General features: G+C 41.2%; 1 protein-coding gene across 1 annotated transcript; it reads right to left on the bottom strand.

The window, feature by feature from the left end:
- LOC133738011 (uncharacterized) lies at window positions 1-10875 on the bottom strand. Its single transcript, XM_062165451.1, has 6 exons — window positions 10666-10875; window positions 10471-10581; window positions 10296-10382; window positions 9876-10220; window positions 9003-9798; window positions 1-59 (listed from the first exon to the last, which is right to left on the bottom strand). The coding sequence occupies exons 1-6, from the start codon at window positions 10873-10875 to the stop codon at window positions 1-3; spliced, it is 1608 nt and encodes a 535-aa protein (XP_062021435.1).
- Window positions 10876-15320: the final 4445 nt, after the last annotated feature.

The following is a 15320-nucleotide window of genomic DNA, read 5'->3' as shown; positions in this document are numbered from 1 at the left end:
CTATGCTCCAAACTTTTCAGTGGTCATATGAGCTGTAAGATTGGTGTACTTTTTGAGATCTGGTCCAAGTTCCAACAAGACAATTTAAAACCAAAATTATAAATTTAATTTTGATAGGCATTCATTATAATTAAGATAATTTATAAAAATAAAATAAAAATCAATCAAACAAAAATTGATTCAAAAGCATGGCATTCAAGTGCTCCCTACAATATTTAAATTATTTTTGGCTGTATCCTTAAATAATAATATAGGTTATCCTCATAAAAGTTAGATGATGTAAATATGTAATAAATTATATGATGTAAATAAGTGCATTACATTGTTAAACTCCACATGGCACAAGATCTAAAAAAGGCTCATGCTCCTGAAATTAGTGAAATATGTCAATAAGAATACTAGGGACTAGATCTCCATTAGTTGCACTTACAGTGTAAGTGCACTGTCAGTTATTTTAATCTCAAAAAAAAATAACAGCCACTTATTTAATCACACCCCTTTATATATTTTAATATAAAAATAAATTACATCAATTCATATTGCAAGTACCTATGCACTGTCAGTGCATGGAATACACTCCCCTACGAGTCTTGTAACCTCCATTACTTTGTCTTTGATGTCACACCGGATTATCTTTAAATTTCATTTTAATATCAGGAAGTGACATGTTAACCATCAGTAAATACTATTTATTATTTTAAATAAATTAAAATATATAACTTTTTCATAAAATAAATATTTAATATTCTACATTTAAAATAGTCATTTGCAAGTAAAAGAATTCGGACAACATAGATACAAGGTTACATTTAGCTTATCATCAAATGTATTGATGCAGTCTCATAGGATTTGACTTTAATTTAAAGAAAATAATAAAAACATAAGAATGTGAGGGTCAGAGGCTATACACCTTGGACAATTGTCTTTAGAGCATAAGCTCACCATCCGTAAAACATGATTCTTAGAATGTGTTCTAATTGACAGAACACTGAATTTTATTATTTGATGACTTTGAAAAATCTTTAAAAAGTATTGTGTCATGATTTTTGAGTTTCGTCAGTTTGAGAAGTGTTTTAAAATCATTTAACTGATGATAGAAAAATTTTGGTGAGAAAATAATAACATGTATTTTGTTCAAAAATCATGTGTTATAGCCCATAATTTTAGATAGATATCATGGTCGTAAAAAGTTTTTAAATTTTATTTTTACAAAAAATTTTTAGTGTAAATTTGTGGGGCTTAGTTTGACTGAGTTGCAATGGCGTGGCCAGAACTTGTAATCAGAGGAGTCAAAAATATAGTTTCAACTTTCAAGTTAGGGTTTACATATAAGTGAAAAATTTATACTCAATAAAGAAAGAAACAAAAAGGTGAAAAATCTTAATTTCATTACAAGTGTGACTCAAATCTATAGCACATGAATGTTTTACTCAAAAACTAGATGAAAAAATTATGAAAAGCGAAATAAATATGCAGAGTTATAAGGGTTGTTTGGACCCAAAATGAGCATTTTGGTTTGAGAAAGCGTGTCTTGGAGAAATTGAGCCAATATCAGTGACTCACATATATATTTTCGATAAGTTCAAAAATATATTATTAAGAGGCTAAATAAGGTCTACTTCGGCTAGGAGAAAGCGAGCTAGACAAGAAATGAGGGATGGCGGACTAACCATTCGAACTCCAAATGAGTTGAAACTTTCCAGATTAATTCTAGACATCCCATTGATAATTTCTTATGAAGAGTGCCAAAGCTCGTTCGGAATGGAAAACCTTCAAACAAACAGTCCAATTTTCTGCAGAAGCAAAACTTGGAAACTGGACCTGTAAGAGGTCCAGCAGTGTTTTCTGCCCAACCACTATATAAAAAGCTCTGAAAATTTATCAGGGTGATCTACACTCATAGTGGAACATTTCTATAAATAGAGGCTACAACATAGAACAATTCACCAATTCATACATCAAAACATCTCTAAGATGATCTAAGTTCTCTCTAGAGCAAACCTCTCTAAGAGCAACTCCTCTCCTTCTCTTTCTCTTATCGGTGATCACACTCCTAGTCCTAGTCTTCTCGGAAGCCAACTTTCAGTGCCACCAAACCCTCTGTCAACGTACTTCGGTCCTAGTCTCCTCGGGAGCCGATTGTAGTACCACGACCACAACGGTTATGGAACCAGCCAAGCAAGGGTAACGCCCTCGCAAACCAGCCAAGCTAAAGTCACGCTTTAGCAAGTTCTCTCTACTTCCCAGTGGTTCTCGCTCTGCTCGATCTACAACATCGAGTATCGATTGTGATTTTCAAGAAGCTCAGCAAAAGTCCTCACCACGAGGCATAAAGAATCCCACGACGAGGTTTGTGCTCTCCTCGTCTACAGTCGCTCAAAAGAAGTCAGGTCAAGGGACACCCCCGACGACCGCACCCGAACGGTGCTGGCACGCCCGCGCAGAAAAGAGACTGTTGACCAGCTGCAACAAAATTGGAGCCAAACATTTTGGCACGCCCAGTGGGACTACACTAGAGTCTTTTTGCATTTGTTCACCATCATTGAGATGCCAGGGGAAAATCTTTACCAAAAGAAATTCCTAAAGTGAATAGATGGTCAATATTACCACTGGGGATACTGCCAGTAATGATGACTTTATGCCTATTCCCATCCCAGAGGGGGCAAGCATTGAGGAACAGCTCGCGATCATCATGGCCAACATCGAGAGGCATAAAGAAAAGCGAGCCAGGGACATGGCCAGTTTGATCGCAAAAACAAAGCAGAGGTTTCGCGATTGGGACCAACAAATTGAGGCTGTTTATGGAGAAGATGGTCCACAAGATTGTTCTTCTGACAATAAAGTTGTCTCTGAACATGTACTTGACTTCTCCAATGATCAAGCCAAATATGTGGCTACTGATCAGATGCATGGGGGGCAAGATGGAGCCCATGTTCATTCTGTTGATCACCAAAAGGAATTTCTTAAAAATTCTAATAGCCAAGCGGTGATTAAATATGATCTAGGCGACCAAATTGTTGTTTTTGAGGCTCTTGATCATGAGAATTCAAACCAGCAAGTGGTCGTCTATAATGGCCAATCTGTAGCTAATCCTGAAGACACCATGTTCTATGACATGGTAGTTGGCGACAAAGCCGATCTTGGAACATCTTCATCTCCAAAAGTGCAATTGAAGATCATGTTTCGCCAACCAACAAAGATACTTGGGGGGCAAGATTACTCCTCCTACGAGCCAAATTTTTCCCAAGTTTTCGATGCGAAGTATCTTTGTTGCTTTCCTACAAGCTCTCACAAGGGGGGTTTTCATGCTATAAATTTTTACGCATCTGAGCTTGGAGTGAAGCATAGATGGCCTCCCCCGTGGCCTTTTGGAGGTTAGCCAAACATAGTGCTGCTAACTTCTTTCTTTGCTTTTAATTTTCTGTTAATTTTTCGCTTCTAGTTTTCTTGTTAAAAAAAAAAAAAAAAGTTGAATTTGGTAAAGGGGTTGTGAATCATAACGGAATAGGTGAAGTCTCTTTTGTTAATATTGGCCTAAACTCCTTATTGGTACCTAGTTCAGGTCCCTTAAGGTTAAGGGCGGCTTTTATTAACACTTGTTGAACTGTCTTCACACTCATGATCTTTCTCATCTTAGTAAGTATAGCCTATGTGAAATGGTGTCTAGAAATGGAACAACGTTCATGACAGGTTCTTGAATCCAGAAGTGCGTGCAAATGGGCCTAAACCACTATGTGGGAGTAGCTCATGCCAAAATGGATTCTGCCTCTCTTGTTCGCCCTCCCCCACCTGGCCATTTCAGTAAGGTTGCCCAAAGGATTTGAAAGAAAATTTGTGTCTAGGCGACTATACTGAAGGAATGGATGGATTTCAAAACTTTTTAATTAGTGCGGAATAAGTTTAACAATTAAACTACTAACTAAACATAAAATCCATTCCTTTAACCCATGATCTTGGCTTATTGTGATATGTATATAAACATAGCATGCATGGTAAGGAAGAACAAAGAGGGAGTTTATGTTCTACTCACCCTTGGAGCGTGATTTTAATCCGATCCAAGTGAACCACCAAAGTTCCTCTCCTTGATCTCTCCTTGTGTGTGTTTCCTCCACCTTGAAGCACCTTGAATTAAGAACTCCTTCTTATACTCCTTCTTGTGCTTGTAATCTCCTCCTTGATGTAACAAGTAAAGCCACAAAAATATATGGCCTCTAAGGATCTTCACCAAGTGAATCAAGAGATGAAGAAAGATGAAAGAAAAGAAGAAATTATGCAAGTGTTCTTCTTTCCTTTAATTTCTGAAAAATGGACCAAGAGAGAACTCTCTTTCTCTCTCTCTAATCTGAAAATAATAGTGTGGAGACACTCTCTTTTCTTTGTCCATGCTTTCCCTTTTATATAATAGGAAATAACTCCAATTACTAAAAGAAAAATATTGACTTTCATAAAGCCAATATTTTGGCTGGTCCATACATGTTATTGGGCACTAAAAATGTGTCTTGGGCTTTCATTTAAATCTCATTTAGTGAAGCCCAAGTCCACACCAAAAAACCCGACAATCGTTTAGGCCCAATAGGTTCGGTTTTACCCGAAAATCCTAATTATGTTCAAATAATAAATCTAATTAATTATTTGCTCATAACCAACTCTTGTTTAATCTTCTTCATATATAATCTCAATGATCCACTTATATGGTGTGCGATCTCTTAGGTTCTAATTAACAAGGCAGTGAAGTTTATAGAAACCATTCTATTTTGTTTACGAATCAAAAACTCCATTTTTGATTCTCCCTTGTTATTAGGATAATAAATGTTTATTAATCCTCGGGGACTTCACAAGTCATGAGTGACGTCTTGCAACATATCATGACTACCCTAGTTAATGTAGAATGACAAAGAACCTATTCAATTGGAATTACAATACAATACGGTCCTTCTCTTACACTATGTTCTAAATCACATCATCGGGGTATGGAATTGATATGTCAATCCCCTAATGTGATTTTCATTCTCATGTGATTCTTAGAATGTGATTAAAAACTCCTTTTTAAATCTCATTCAATGCTTTGGCCAAAGACTCATTGAATCACATCTTTGAACATACACCTTATTTACTTAAGGATAGAGATTCCTTGTTGTACACTCACATGTCTCCATGACCGAATTGATTATACCAATGAATGCATCTATTATATCCATTAAGGGACACAATGTTATTGCATCATCAAGAGATAATCCATTCACTCATAAGACAACTATGGTGTCTCAGGTCAAATGACTAATTTGTATTATTGCAATTTAGAGTTCAAGTTTGACATGTAAGTAAGACTCCATACAAGAACTCTAATGATCGCGTTCAGTATACTCTTTAAGTTAAGAGCACCCACATACTTGTATTAGTGTCTCTACACAAATGACAAGAGACATATCATCCTCCATATTGAGAATACATAGTATGTGCTAGTCTTTCCGGATTATCAATGTCCAAGTGATAATCCTATGACTAGGAACCTTTTAGGATAAGAGTGTGAAAGAGTAAATGTCTCACACATCTAACTCTTTAGATTACTTTCTCTTTAACTCATATTCCTTGGACCTTGTTCAATCAAATATTAAGTATAAGCAATGAACAATAAACTTGCCCTTTTGAATAATAATAATTACAATAATAATTACATCAAAATGATTGTTTTAGGACACAATTCCTTCATATACTTGGGCCGCATGTCTAAACCTTGATGCACATTGTCTTATTGAATTCAACTACTTATAAAAAAAAAAAAATAATAATAAAAAAAAAAGGCAAATTTCGTTAACTTTGTTTTAGGTTTTATATTCATATTTCAGTTTTTGTTTATCTTTGTTCTTTATTTCGTTGGTTGTTTGTTTATTATTAGAGTCAAAATGAATTTTGGGTAAATATCTTCTTCATCGGGCGCATCCAATGGGATGTGATGTCTAAGGTCTAGTTTGGATACGAGAAGTGCTGACAAAGGGTCTCGTCCCCTGTCAATCAAGTGAGCTGAGCTCCGCCAAAATCGTTCCTCTCTTCACCTGGTCATGTTCCAAAGGAGTTACCGAAAGGAGAAGAGAAATATCCCTAAGTCCAAAACGTTTTTTCTTGTATGTTGCGTCACTTTATGTGTTGTTCTTGTTTTTGTTTTGTTTTGAGTCTTAGGATGCCCTTTCAACTGTCTGTGAAGGATTTCAATCTCCAAAATTATGGCTAAAATAAAATAAAATAAAAAAGTCATAAATACAACTCTTAGGGGGCAATTCTAAGTGTCCCTACACTCGCGAAGCTACTAAGCCGAGTCAGCGGCTCCGGAAACTTTTTCCAGCTTTGCCCTCGCAGGAAAGGCTGAGCTCAAGGGAAATGTGAGAGCCACCACCGTGATCGCCACCTCCATCGGAAGTAGTCTTCATGTTGCCAAAGATGTCCTCACCATGCATGGGGAACAGAGGAAGGGTTTCAATCTCCATGTTCATAGATCCATAACCACCATAGTTCCCCATCTGCCCGTTAAAAGCAATCACACCAGCTGAAGAAGCAGAAGCAGGTGTAGAAGATCCAAAGTTAATATACTGATCCTCATGTTTCCAATTGGTAACATTGTCATCACCAACAAGCCCTGATCTTTGCATGGGCACATGAACATCCGAAGTGGACTTCTTCTTCTGCTTCTCCCGAGCCTTTTGGTTCACGAACCAAAAATAGACGTTCTTGAACTCGATATTGCCGTACCATTTCAGCTGGAGATAGATCCTCTCAACCTGCTCTACAGTTGGGGACCTAACTCCCTTATTGTAGAAAAGATCCTTGAGGATTCTTATCTGATCTGTAGTGGGATTCCACCTGCTCCGCTTACAAAGCATGTTAGCACTACTCCCGGCTGCTTTGTTGCTTCCTCCATCCTCGGTTGGTTGCTGGGTTTGTGGTTCCATTGGTGATGGATTGAGAGAATGTGAGAATTGAAGAGTGATGATGATGAGTAATTAAGAAAGATTGCTGTTAGAAATATTCGAATTGATGAAATGATTTTGGGATTGGAAAATTGGGTTTATAATGTGGAGGAAGATATAGGCATGCAAATATCCACCCTTGGATGGACGGTCAAAGAGGAGTCAAATCGATGTCAGTAAATCGAGATTAGTGATTCCAAATCTCGGGAAAAAGGGACTAGCAGCATGTGAGGAGCGGTTTTTGAGGAGTTAGCTATTATTAAAGGATTAATAGCATGTGGGGAAACCGAACGGTTTTCGAGGAGGTAACTGTTCTTTTCACGAGCTTATTTTTCACGACTGTTGTTTTTCAACGAGTGATTAGTGCTTTAAATCTCGGAAAAGAAGGAGTTATTGACGCTAAGAGTTTTGAGTTGGGAGCCAGCAAGTGGATCCAAAAGATACATATTTTCTCAAAACCCTCGCCGCGAGGCTCTTTTTGACGCGGAGCATATTTTAAAAAGTTCATATTATTTTCAATATACAACTATAGGGGCCTATATTTGGGGCCTTGCGAGACACAATTATTGGCTTCTCACGGATATTTGATAAGAAAATATTATTGTATTCATAAAGTGGCTTTGCGGCCAAAAGCAGTACATTTATTACAAAGCCAAAAGTGGCTACAATACAAAACAGGAATCTTCAAATATCTTCTGAATCTTTTCTCAAGTGGAAGCAGCTATGGAATCCAACGCCGGGTTGAGCCGCGCCATTATCTCAAGGAGGAGCAGACTTCAGGGAAGGAAAAAGAGGAGTAACGGAGCCCCCGCGCCCATTTACATGGAAGCGGTAGAGGAATACAACATAGGCTTGGCCAACGCCATTACCCATGAGAAGGGGAGACTCCAGTGAAAGAAAATGGAGCCCCCGAGCCCCCTCAATTGGAAGCAGCTATGGAATCCAACGCCGGGTTGAGCCGCGCCATTATCTCCTGGAGGGGCAGAGAATGAAGGAACCGAATATCAGCTTGAGTCTCTGCACCCCCTCTAGCCATGGTAACCACCATTAGTTGGACGTGAAGTATAGGAACAGCCATTCTGTTACTTGAACCCATTCCTTCAAAGAGTCCATCCCTTCTCATCCCTCCAAGATTCTATCAAGAAGAGAAAGGGGGAGAAGGAGGTGAGAACCAAAGCCCCTTCCATCTGGAGGGCACAACACGGGCCGGGTCCAGAAGGAAGGAAACAGAGGAGGAAAGACGAACCTCAGAGTGGCCGTCCTCCCTTTCTCCGTTTCGCTCCGTGTGTAGGATTATGACAAAGATGATCTCGCATGATCGTGGATCCCACACTCGGAGCCCCCTCGCGTTTCTAAACCAATCTGAAGCCTGACATTTTTGTTGCAGAACTCCAGAAGGACGAAACAAGGGGTTGCCTAAGATTACGCCATGAGGCCTAACCTAGGCTTAAGATTACGCCATAAAGCCTAAAATTTAGAGGCTAAAGGTCATTTCATGAGGGGAAGATTTGTGAAGAAGGAGAAAAAGAAGCAAGGATTGAAAGGCCATTTCTCGAATATTTCAGAAAAGTTGTTGTGAGTATTCCCTTCCTGAAATACAACTATTTATAGGGACTTCAGGCAAATCCCCACCCTTGGATGAGGCTCAATTTCAAAACCGATGTCAGTAAATCGAGATTAGTGATTCCAAATCTCGGGAAAAAAGGGACTAAGCAGCATGTGAGGAGCAGTTTTTGAGGAGTTAGCTATTATTAGAGGATTAATAGCATGTGGGGAAACCGAACGGTTTTCGAGGAGGTAACTGTTCTTTTCACGAGATTATTTTTTTTCACGACCGTTGTTTTTCAACGAGTGATTAATGCCTTAAATCTAGGAAAAGAAGGGATTAACAGCATGTGAGGAGACCGAACGGTTTTCGAGGGGGCCTACAGAGATTGGCCCGCAAAGCTCAATTTCAACGAGTGATCAACCTGGCCCGTTTCGCCGCAATAGCACTTGCTTCGGCCTGAGTGGCCCGTTCTCTGAGACGGGGCAGGTTGCGGCCCATTTCTTCAGAAGCAGCCAGAGGTTCATCAAGTTGGGCTTCATCTGTAGCAATCGCATTTTCAACAAAGTCTAAACCGGTATGGAGGTCCTCGATCCGAAGTTTGAAGTCGGACCTTTGGATTTGTAGTTCCCGCAGGCGGATGGTTCGCTCATTTAAAATACCGCGAGAGATGTCCATTTCTCGAGAGAGGCTATTCAAAGCCTCTCGAGTGTCGTGAGCCTGGGCGTTCGCGGCCGGTTGACATTGGCGGGCCTCATCAAGTTCATTCAGCAGATCGTCAATGGCACTAAATTGCTGTAGGGTCAATGCCTTCTCCTGGCAAAGATACCTTAGGGCTTCCAAGACTCGCGGGAGGATGTCTGTCTCCAATACCTGAGGACCCAGATGTTCGTGAAGCACCATCTTAGCCTCATCCACAGCAGAAGGAGGAGTTATCTCCAACACCCTCATCAGTCTCTCGAATCTTGTGGGAGGAGGAGGAGGCGGCAGAGGCGCCACAGGATCACGAACCACCAATGCAAAAGGGTGGACAGCTTCCTCAGTTTCTTCATCTTCAATAGGTTGGTCTATCCCTTCAGCCGCGGGAGAATCTGGAAACTCAACTCGCGGCTCACCATGGGCAAGTGGAGCAGATTCAAGCACAGAGCCCTCAGCTTCGACGGTTGTCTCATTTGTTCGCGAGACTTGGGGGGCACCACCACCGTCAGTATCATTTTCCATCTCTGGGGCGACTGTCCCGCCGATAAGACCAGCAGCGTTTGCAGCCACCTCCTCGGTACAAACAGAATCCTGGTCAGGTTCAGAAATGTCAGAGAGCGGGGTTGGATCTAAAGGGAAATGGAAAGCATTGGCCAACAGTGGCTTACCTCTCGAGCTGTCGGGTCAATATCTGGTACTTGGTCTTCAAGAGGAAGAGGCCTCACCTCATTCACCTCTTGGACCTCTAGTGCCGCGAGAATCTCTGTCGTCATCAGTTCCTCATAAGCGGCAGAATCCTCAGAGTGGCTTTCCACACTTTCATGCTCCGAGGAGTCGTCATCAGAGATCGTTATTAGAATGGTAGGACCTTGCAGATGCTCTATAGATGTGGGAGACGGAAGAGGCGCCACGGGGTTAGTTGATGCTTGAACTAGCAAGAGAGTTGGCTTTTCTACAGCGGCTGAGGATCCAGCCTCGCTCAGGCGAGAGGGATCAGTGGTCCTCTGACGGACCTGTCAAAAGATACATAATGAAGACCCTGCCCAGATTCTAAAATTTAAATAAAATAAAACAAGGCCAGAGCTTACCAGCCGCATTGACAGAGGCTCGTCGTCCTCAAAGTCCTCTTCAGCGATTTGGGCGCGACCGCGTTTGCAAGTATGAGCAGCAATTACCTGTACAAAAGAGGAATCACAACTGAGAAAATAGAAGGGGTCTGGAAAGCCAAATGTGCAAACTCAGAATTAGTCTGGGGCAGTTTACCTCAGCAAGGCTCACATCGTAATCGTCAGAGGACTCCCCCTCAGGAGGCTCCTCGGCTACTGCCTTCTGTTTCCCGGCCTGAGTAGAGGCTGCCCTGCTCCGGGTGGTACGCTAAAAATAAAACGAATGTACTTAGCAATAAGGATTGATACTCAAGCCAAGGAAAAGAAATGGTGAGGGAAGTTGGAAACTTACTGATGCCCCATGTTCACGAATCTGTATTCCCGGTTGTGCTTGCCGCGAGGGCCTTTGCGGCTGCGAGGGTAGAACAGGTTGATGTTGCGGAGGAGCAGGAACAGGAGGCGGAGCCTCGCCAGCATAATATTGTTCAAGGATGTCGCTGTCCACGGCAAAGGGATGTTCCAAGTCGCGGAAAAGGATGGCAAAAAGGTCATAGTTATTCATGCCCCAACAGTTCACTGACACTTCTTTCCACCAATCAGCATAGTCATCATCAACATCGTTGAGGGGGTATAGCGCTCTGACCCAAGGGGGAATCACTATCAAAGTAAACTGACTCTGAAAGGGGGCAGACCCAGGCGGAGCTGATCTCCGCCAAGAGGTGTAGTAATTGGCAGAATCAACCAGAGGCCAGGGTACCAACTGGGCCAACCCAAATTGACGAGCAAAGTGATTGGGTGCATAAAGTTCGTAACTTAGTTCATCCGTGGCCAATTGAATGTCAGAGCAAGAAATAGTGCGGCGAAACATCATCATAGCTTCTTCGCGATGACCCGTGCGAGGAAGAAACCCATTTGTCAATATCGCGGGGAATCTTCTATTTACCACCAACTTCACATCCGGCATCTCATCCAGAAGATACAAAAACGAGAAACACTCGGAAAATGCCGGAGATTCATACCTTCCCTCGCGGCAGAGCCACCGGCCCAACAGAACGTCATTTGGAGGCACTGCTGGCACGTCTGGTCGGCGAAAATGGGGGAAATAAGTCTGGAGCCAGAAATCCAGAATCCAGAAGGGGCCTGAGGATTGGACTTCGAATGGATGCATAGCGACTTGATAAAGGGCTCGATAAAGCGAACCCAGAACCGGTTGACCAAGGCCAACGACTGTGCCATTATAAAGAGCAGTGGCCAAAGAGGACCAAGTGCCAGTTGGTTTACCAGCAGAAGTACAGAAAATAAACTTACAGAGCCACCACTCGAGGAAGGCAATTCCCCCGGTTTCGTCATGATGTCCGCGGTAGTAATTTCGCCAAGACGGGAAAGATCTGCTATGAATGCTGCGACCAGTCTGAGTCATCTGCAGCGGGAATTTCTCGTCATCAAATTGGCCTTGAACATACGGTGCCGCGTGGATGGGTAGGCCCGTGATAGCGAGAATATCCAATAAGGAAATACTCATCTGCCCAAAGCGGAAATCAAAAGTGTTGCTGGCGGTGTTCCATAAGCAAAATGCCGCGGCGAGAGGAGCGCGATTAAGGCCGCCGGGAATTTGAAGACACAAGTCAATAGCATCCGCAATGCCTACTGCGCGCCAGCGAGCCAAATCTCGGGCACGAACCTCATTGTACCAGGCTACATCAGGAGGTTGGATTGAGGGCCAGAAACCAATTTTGACTCTATGATGTTTCTGGCCCCAACCTCCAAGATCGGCAGGAGACCGGAGAAGAGCCGGGATGGGACGACGGATGGGAAGCGCATAATAAGCCATAGCATCATCTGGCAAACGATCGCGAGGTGTGGGACCCAGACTCGCTTGACTATAGCCGCCACCAAAGCCCATCAGTCGACTTTTCTCCTCTCCGGTCTGACTTCTACATCGAACACTCATGTTAGTCCGCCAGGTGAATGCGGCTTTCTCAGTGATTTCATCTGCCTGATCGATAACGAATGGTTTCTTAGATGCCATTTCTGGGTTGTGAAGATACTTCTCCATTACACTTTGATTTATAGCTCAGATCTTTTTGGAGATTAGTTTATTAGCTGGGCCAGTGAGTGGCCCTAGTTAATAATTAATGAGCCATTATTCCATCTTGAGAATCGCATCTAAGGCGACAGTGAAGATACTTCTCCATTACACTTTGATTTATAGCTCAGATATTTTTGGAGATTAGTTTATTAGCTGGGCCAGTGAGTGGCCCTAGTTAATAATTAATGAATCATTATTCCATCTTGAGAATCGCATCTAAGGCGATAGTGAAGATATTCCACCTTTTCCTACCATCGCAGGGCCAGCATAGTGGCCTGAAGTTTTTAAATAAAACATGAATAAAACCGATGCGATTTTAGATACTAAAGTTGTAGCAGATACGGTGGTTTCACCTGGTCACACGTCATGATGTCGATAGCCATGATCTAATCATCCTCTTCGACATAAGACTCGCGAAGGATTAAATGACAGCAAACAGTTTGCTATTTTGTATCTTATTTCGCCAAGTACTATAGGCCTTGATCTAGCCAGGAAAGCGGCTTCAACACCTACATTTGACAAAATCAACAGAGAGCCCGCGAATAAGGCAGATACATGTTGCTATACACATGGCGAAGCTACCACCAAGGAAGAGAAGGATACTCATTCGCAATCAAAAGCAGTCTCCTTCCCATGGGGGGCACGCTAAAGTTCTGATCTCCTACAACCTGCCCAAGTTTCGCCAGATCCATGGGGGGCAATAAAGTTGGCAAAGGAAGCATCAGTTCATAACAAAGGCAATCCAGATTGTGGCATTCAAGCTTTATGGCCTATTTAGAGGCCTATATGGAATCAGTCAAGTATTATCAGTCAAGCCAATACAAGTGGCTTTGGAGCAACAACATTATAAGAGTAGTGTTGATTCAAGACCTCTTCAGTCAAGACGAAGACCTTTGACTTCGAGGTCTGGGGGGCAATGTTTGGACCCAAAATGAGCATTTTGGTTTGACAAAGCGTGTCTTGGAGAAATTGAGCCAATATCAGTGGCTCACATATATATTTTCGATAAGTTCAAAAATATATTATTAAGAGGCTAAATAAGGCCTACCAAACATGGAAATGAAAAATCAACTTTAGCACATTTTCCTACTTCGGCTAGGAGAAAGCGAGCTAGACAAGAAATGAGGGATGGCGGACTAACCATCCGAACTCCAAATGAGTTGAAACTTTCCAGATTAATTCTAGACATCCCATTGATCATTTCTTATGAAGAGTTCCAAAGCTCGTTCGGAGTGGAAGACCTTCAAACAAACAGTCCAATTTTCTGCAGAAGCAAAACTTGGAAACTGGACCTGTAAGAGGTCCAGCAGTGTTTTCGGCCCAACCACTATATAAAAAGCTCTGAAAATTTATCAGGATGATCTACACTCATAGTGGAACATTTCTATAAATAGAGGCTACAACATAGAACAATTCACCAATTCATACATGTTAGCCAAATAGCCACCCTCAAGTATAAGGGGTACAAGTAATAGTATAGGGATTTAAGAAAGGTTGTCGAACCCATGAGGATTGGATTCCTTTCACTAGCTAGGGTGTGAACCTAAGGAGAGCTAGAATATACAAGTGTACAATCACAAACCTAAATTTACAAGGAAATCTAGGCTTATGGTGAGTATGTGCATTGTGGTGATAGTGAAATTGTTTTTTGTTTTTGAAGATAGTTTTGAATTGAAAACAATTAGCTCAAATGTAAACTAAATTACTCTAAACTAAAATAGTGATATAATGGATGAAGTTAGGGGTTGGATTGTCTACCACTAACCTCCCTTGCAAATATTGAAGTTCAAATACAAGTGATGCTATTCTAATTTCCCAATTACCCTCTTTGCATCCGGATAAGACTACAAAGGCTTAAACTCCTTTAATGTTATTAATTCCAACCGGATAAGTCTAGAATTAACTACCTAAGAACAATTCCTATTACCGGTTAAGTCTCAATTCATTGTTCCTAGATGCATAAAGCTTTGAGTTTAGATAATCATGCAAGCAAACCAATCCTAGATCTAGGTGATTTTAACTCACAACCTTCACATGCACATAGAGGATGCTATCATGCTATTAATGTTCAAGGTTAACTACTCCCTAAACATTTTTTCATGAGATGACAAACACAACACATTCAAAATAGTTAAGTTTGAATGAATGCATTCACTTCTTGAATTAGCATATGAATATGAAAATCATAAATAACATCAAATGCAAATTAAAACATCAATTCATACAAGATTGGCTAGGGCTTTCAACCCTAGCCCCAACAAAGTACTACTCACTCATAATTACATATACTAACTTCATAATCAAATTAAACACCAAAATATAATCTAGAGTAAAATGGATAGAGTTGGCTTAGTGGTGTGTCGGATGGTCCCCAAGCTCACGTCTTGGTGGTGATGGTGGTGGTGGTGATTCCCTCTCCTTCTTGCTCTTGAAGATTTGATGATAAAAGATAGTGAAGCTTGTAGTATGTATTGTGTGAATAGGTGGACTAGATGGAGAAAATGATGATAGAAAAGAGAGTGGAGAAATGATGTAGTAGTGATGGTGTTAATGGAGGTAGAGGATAAGAAATGGTGGTGGTGATGGAGGAGATAGAGTAGTATGGATAGTATGAGTTTGGATTTTGGGAGGTGGAGATGGAGGTTTTGTGAAGGAGATGAAGAGAGAAAGAAGATGTAATGGATGAAGGAATTGGTCATTTTCTTCTTTGTTGTAGCCTCTATTTATAGGCTACCAAGCAAAACTATTTGGCTTTAAACAAATGATGATGGGTTAGGTTTGAGCATTTAAACATTGATGGAATTTGTTAGGTTTGAATATTTAAACACTAATGGAATTTGTTAGGTTTGAGTCACTTTCTACTCATTTTTCCTTCAATTAATTCTCCACCAAGACTTCAGATTTTTCCCGTGACTTCT

Source organism: Rosa rugosa, chromosome 3 (genome assembly GCF_958449725.1).
Source record: "Rosa rugosa chromosome 3, drRosRugo1.1, whole genome shotgun sequence".
NCBI classification, from domain to species: Eukaryota; Viridiplantae; Streptophyta; class Magnoliopsida; order Rosales; family Rosaceae; genus Rosa; species Rosa rugosa.
This window is presented reverse-complemented; position numbering and strand designations above follow the sequence as displayed.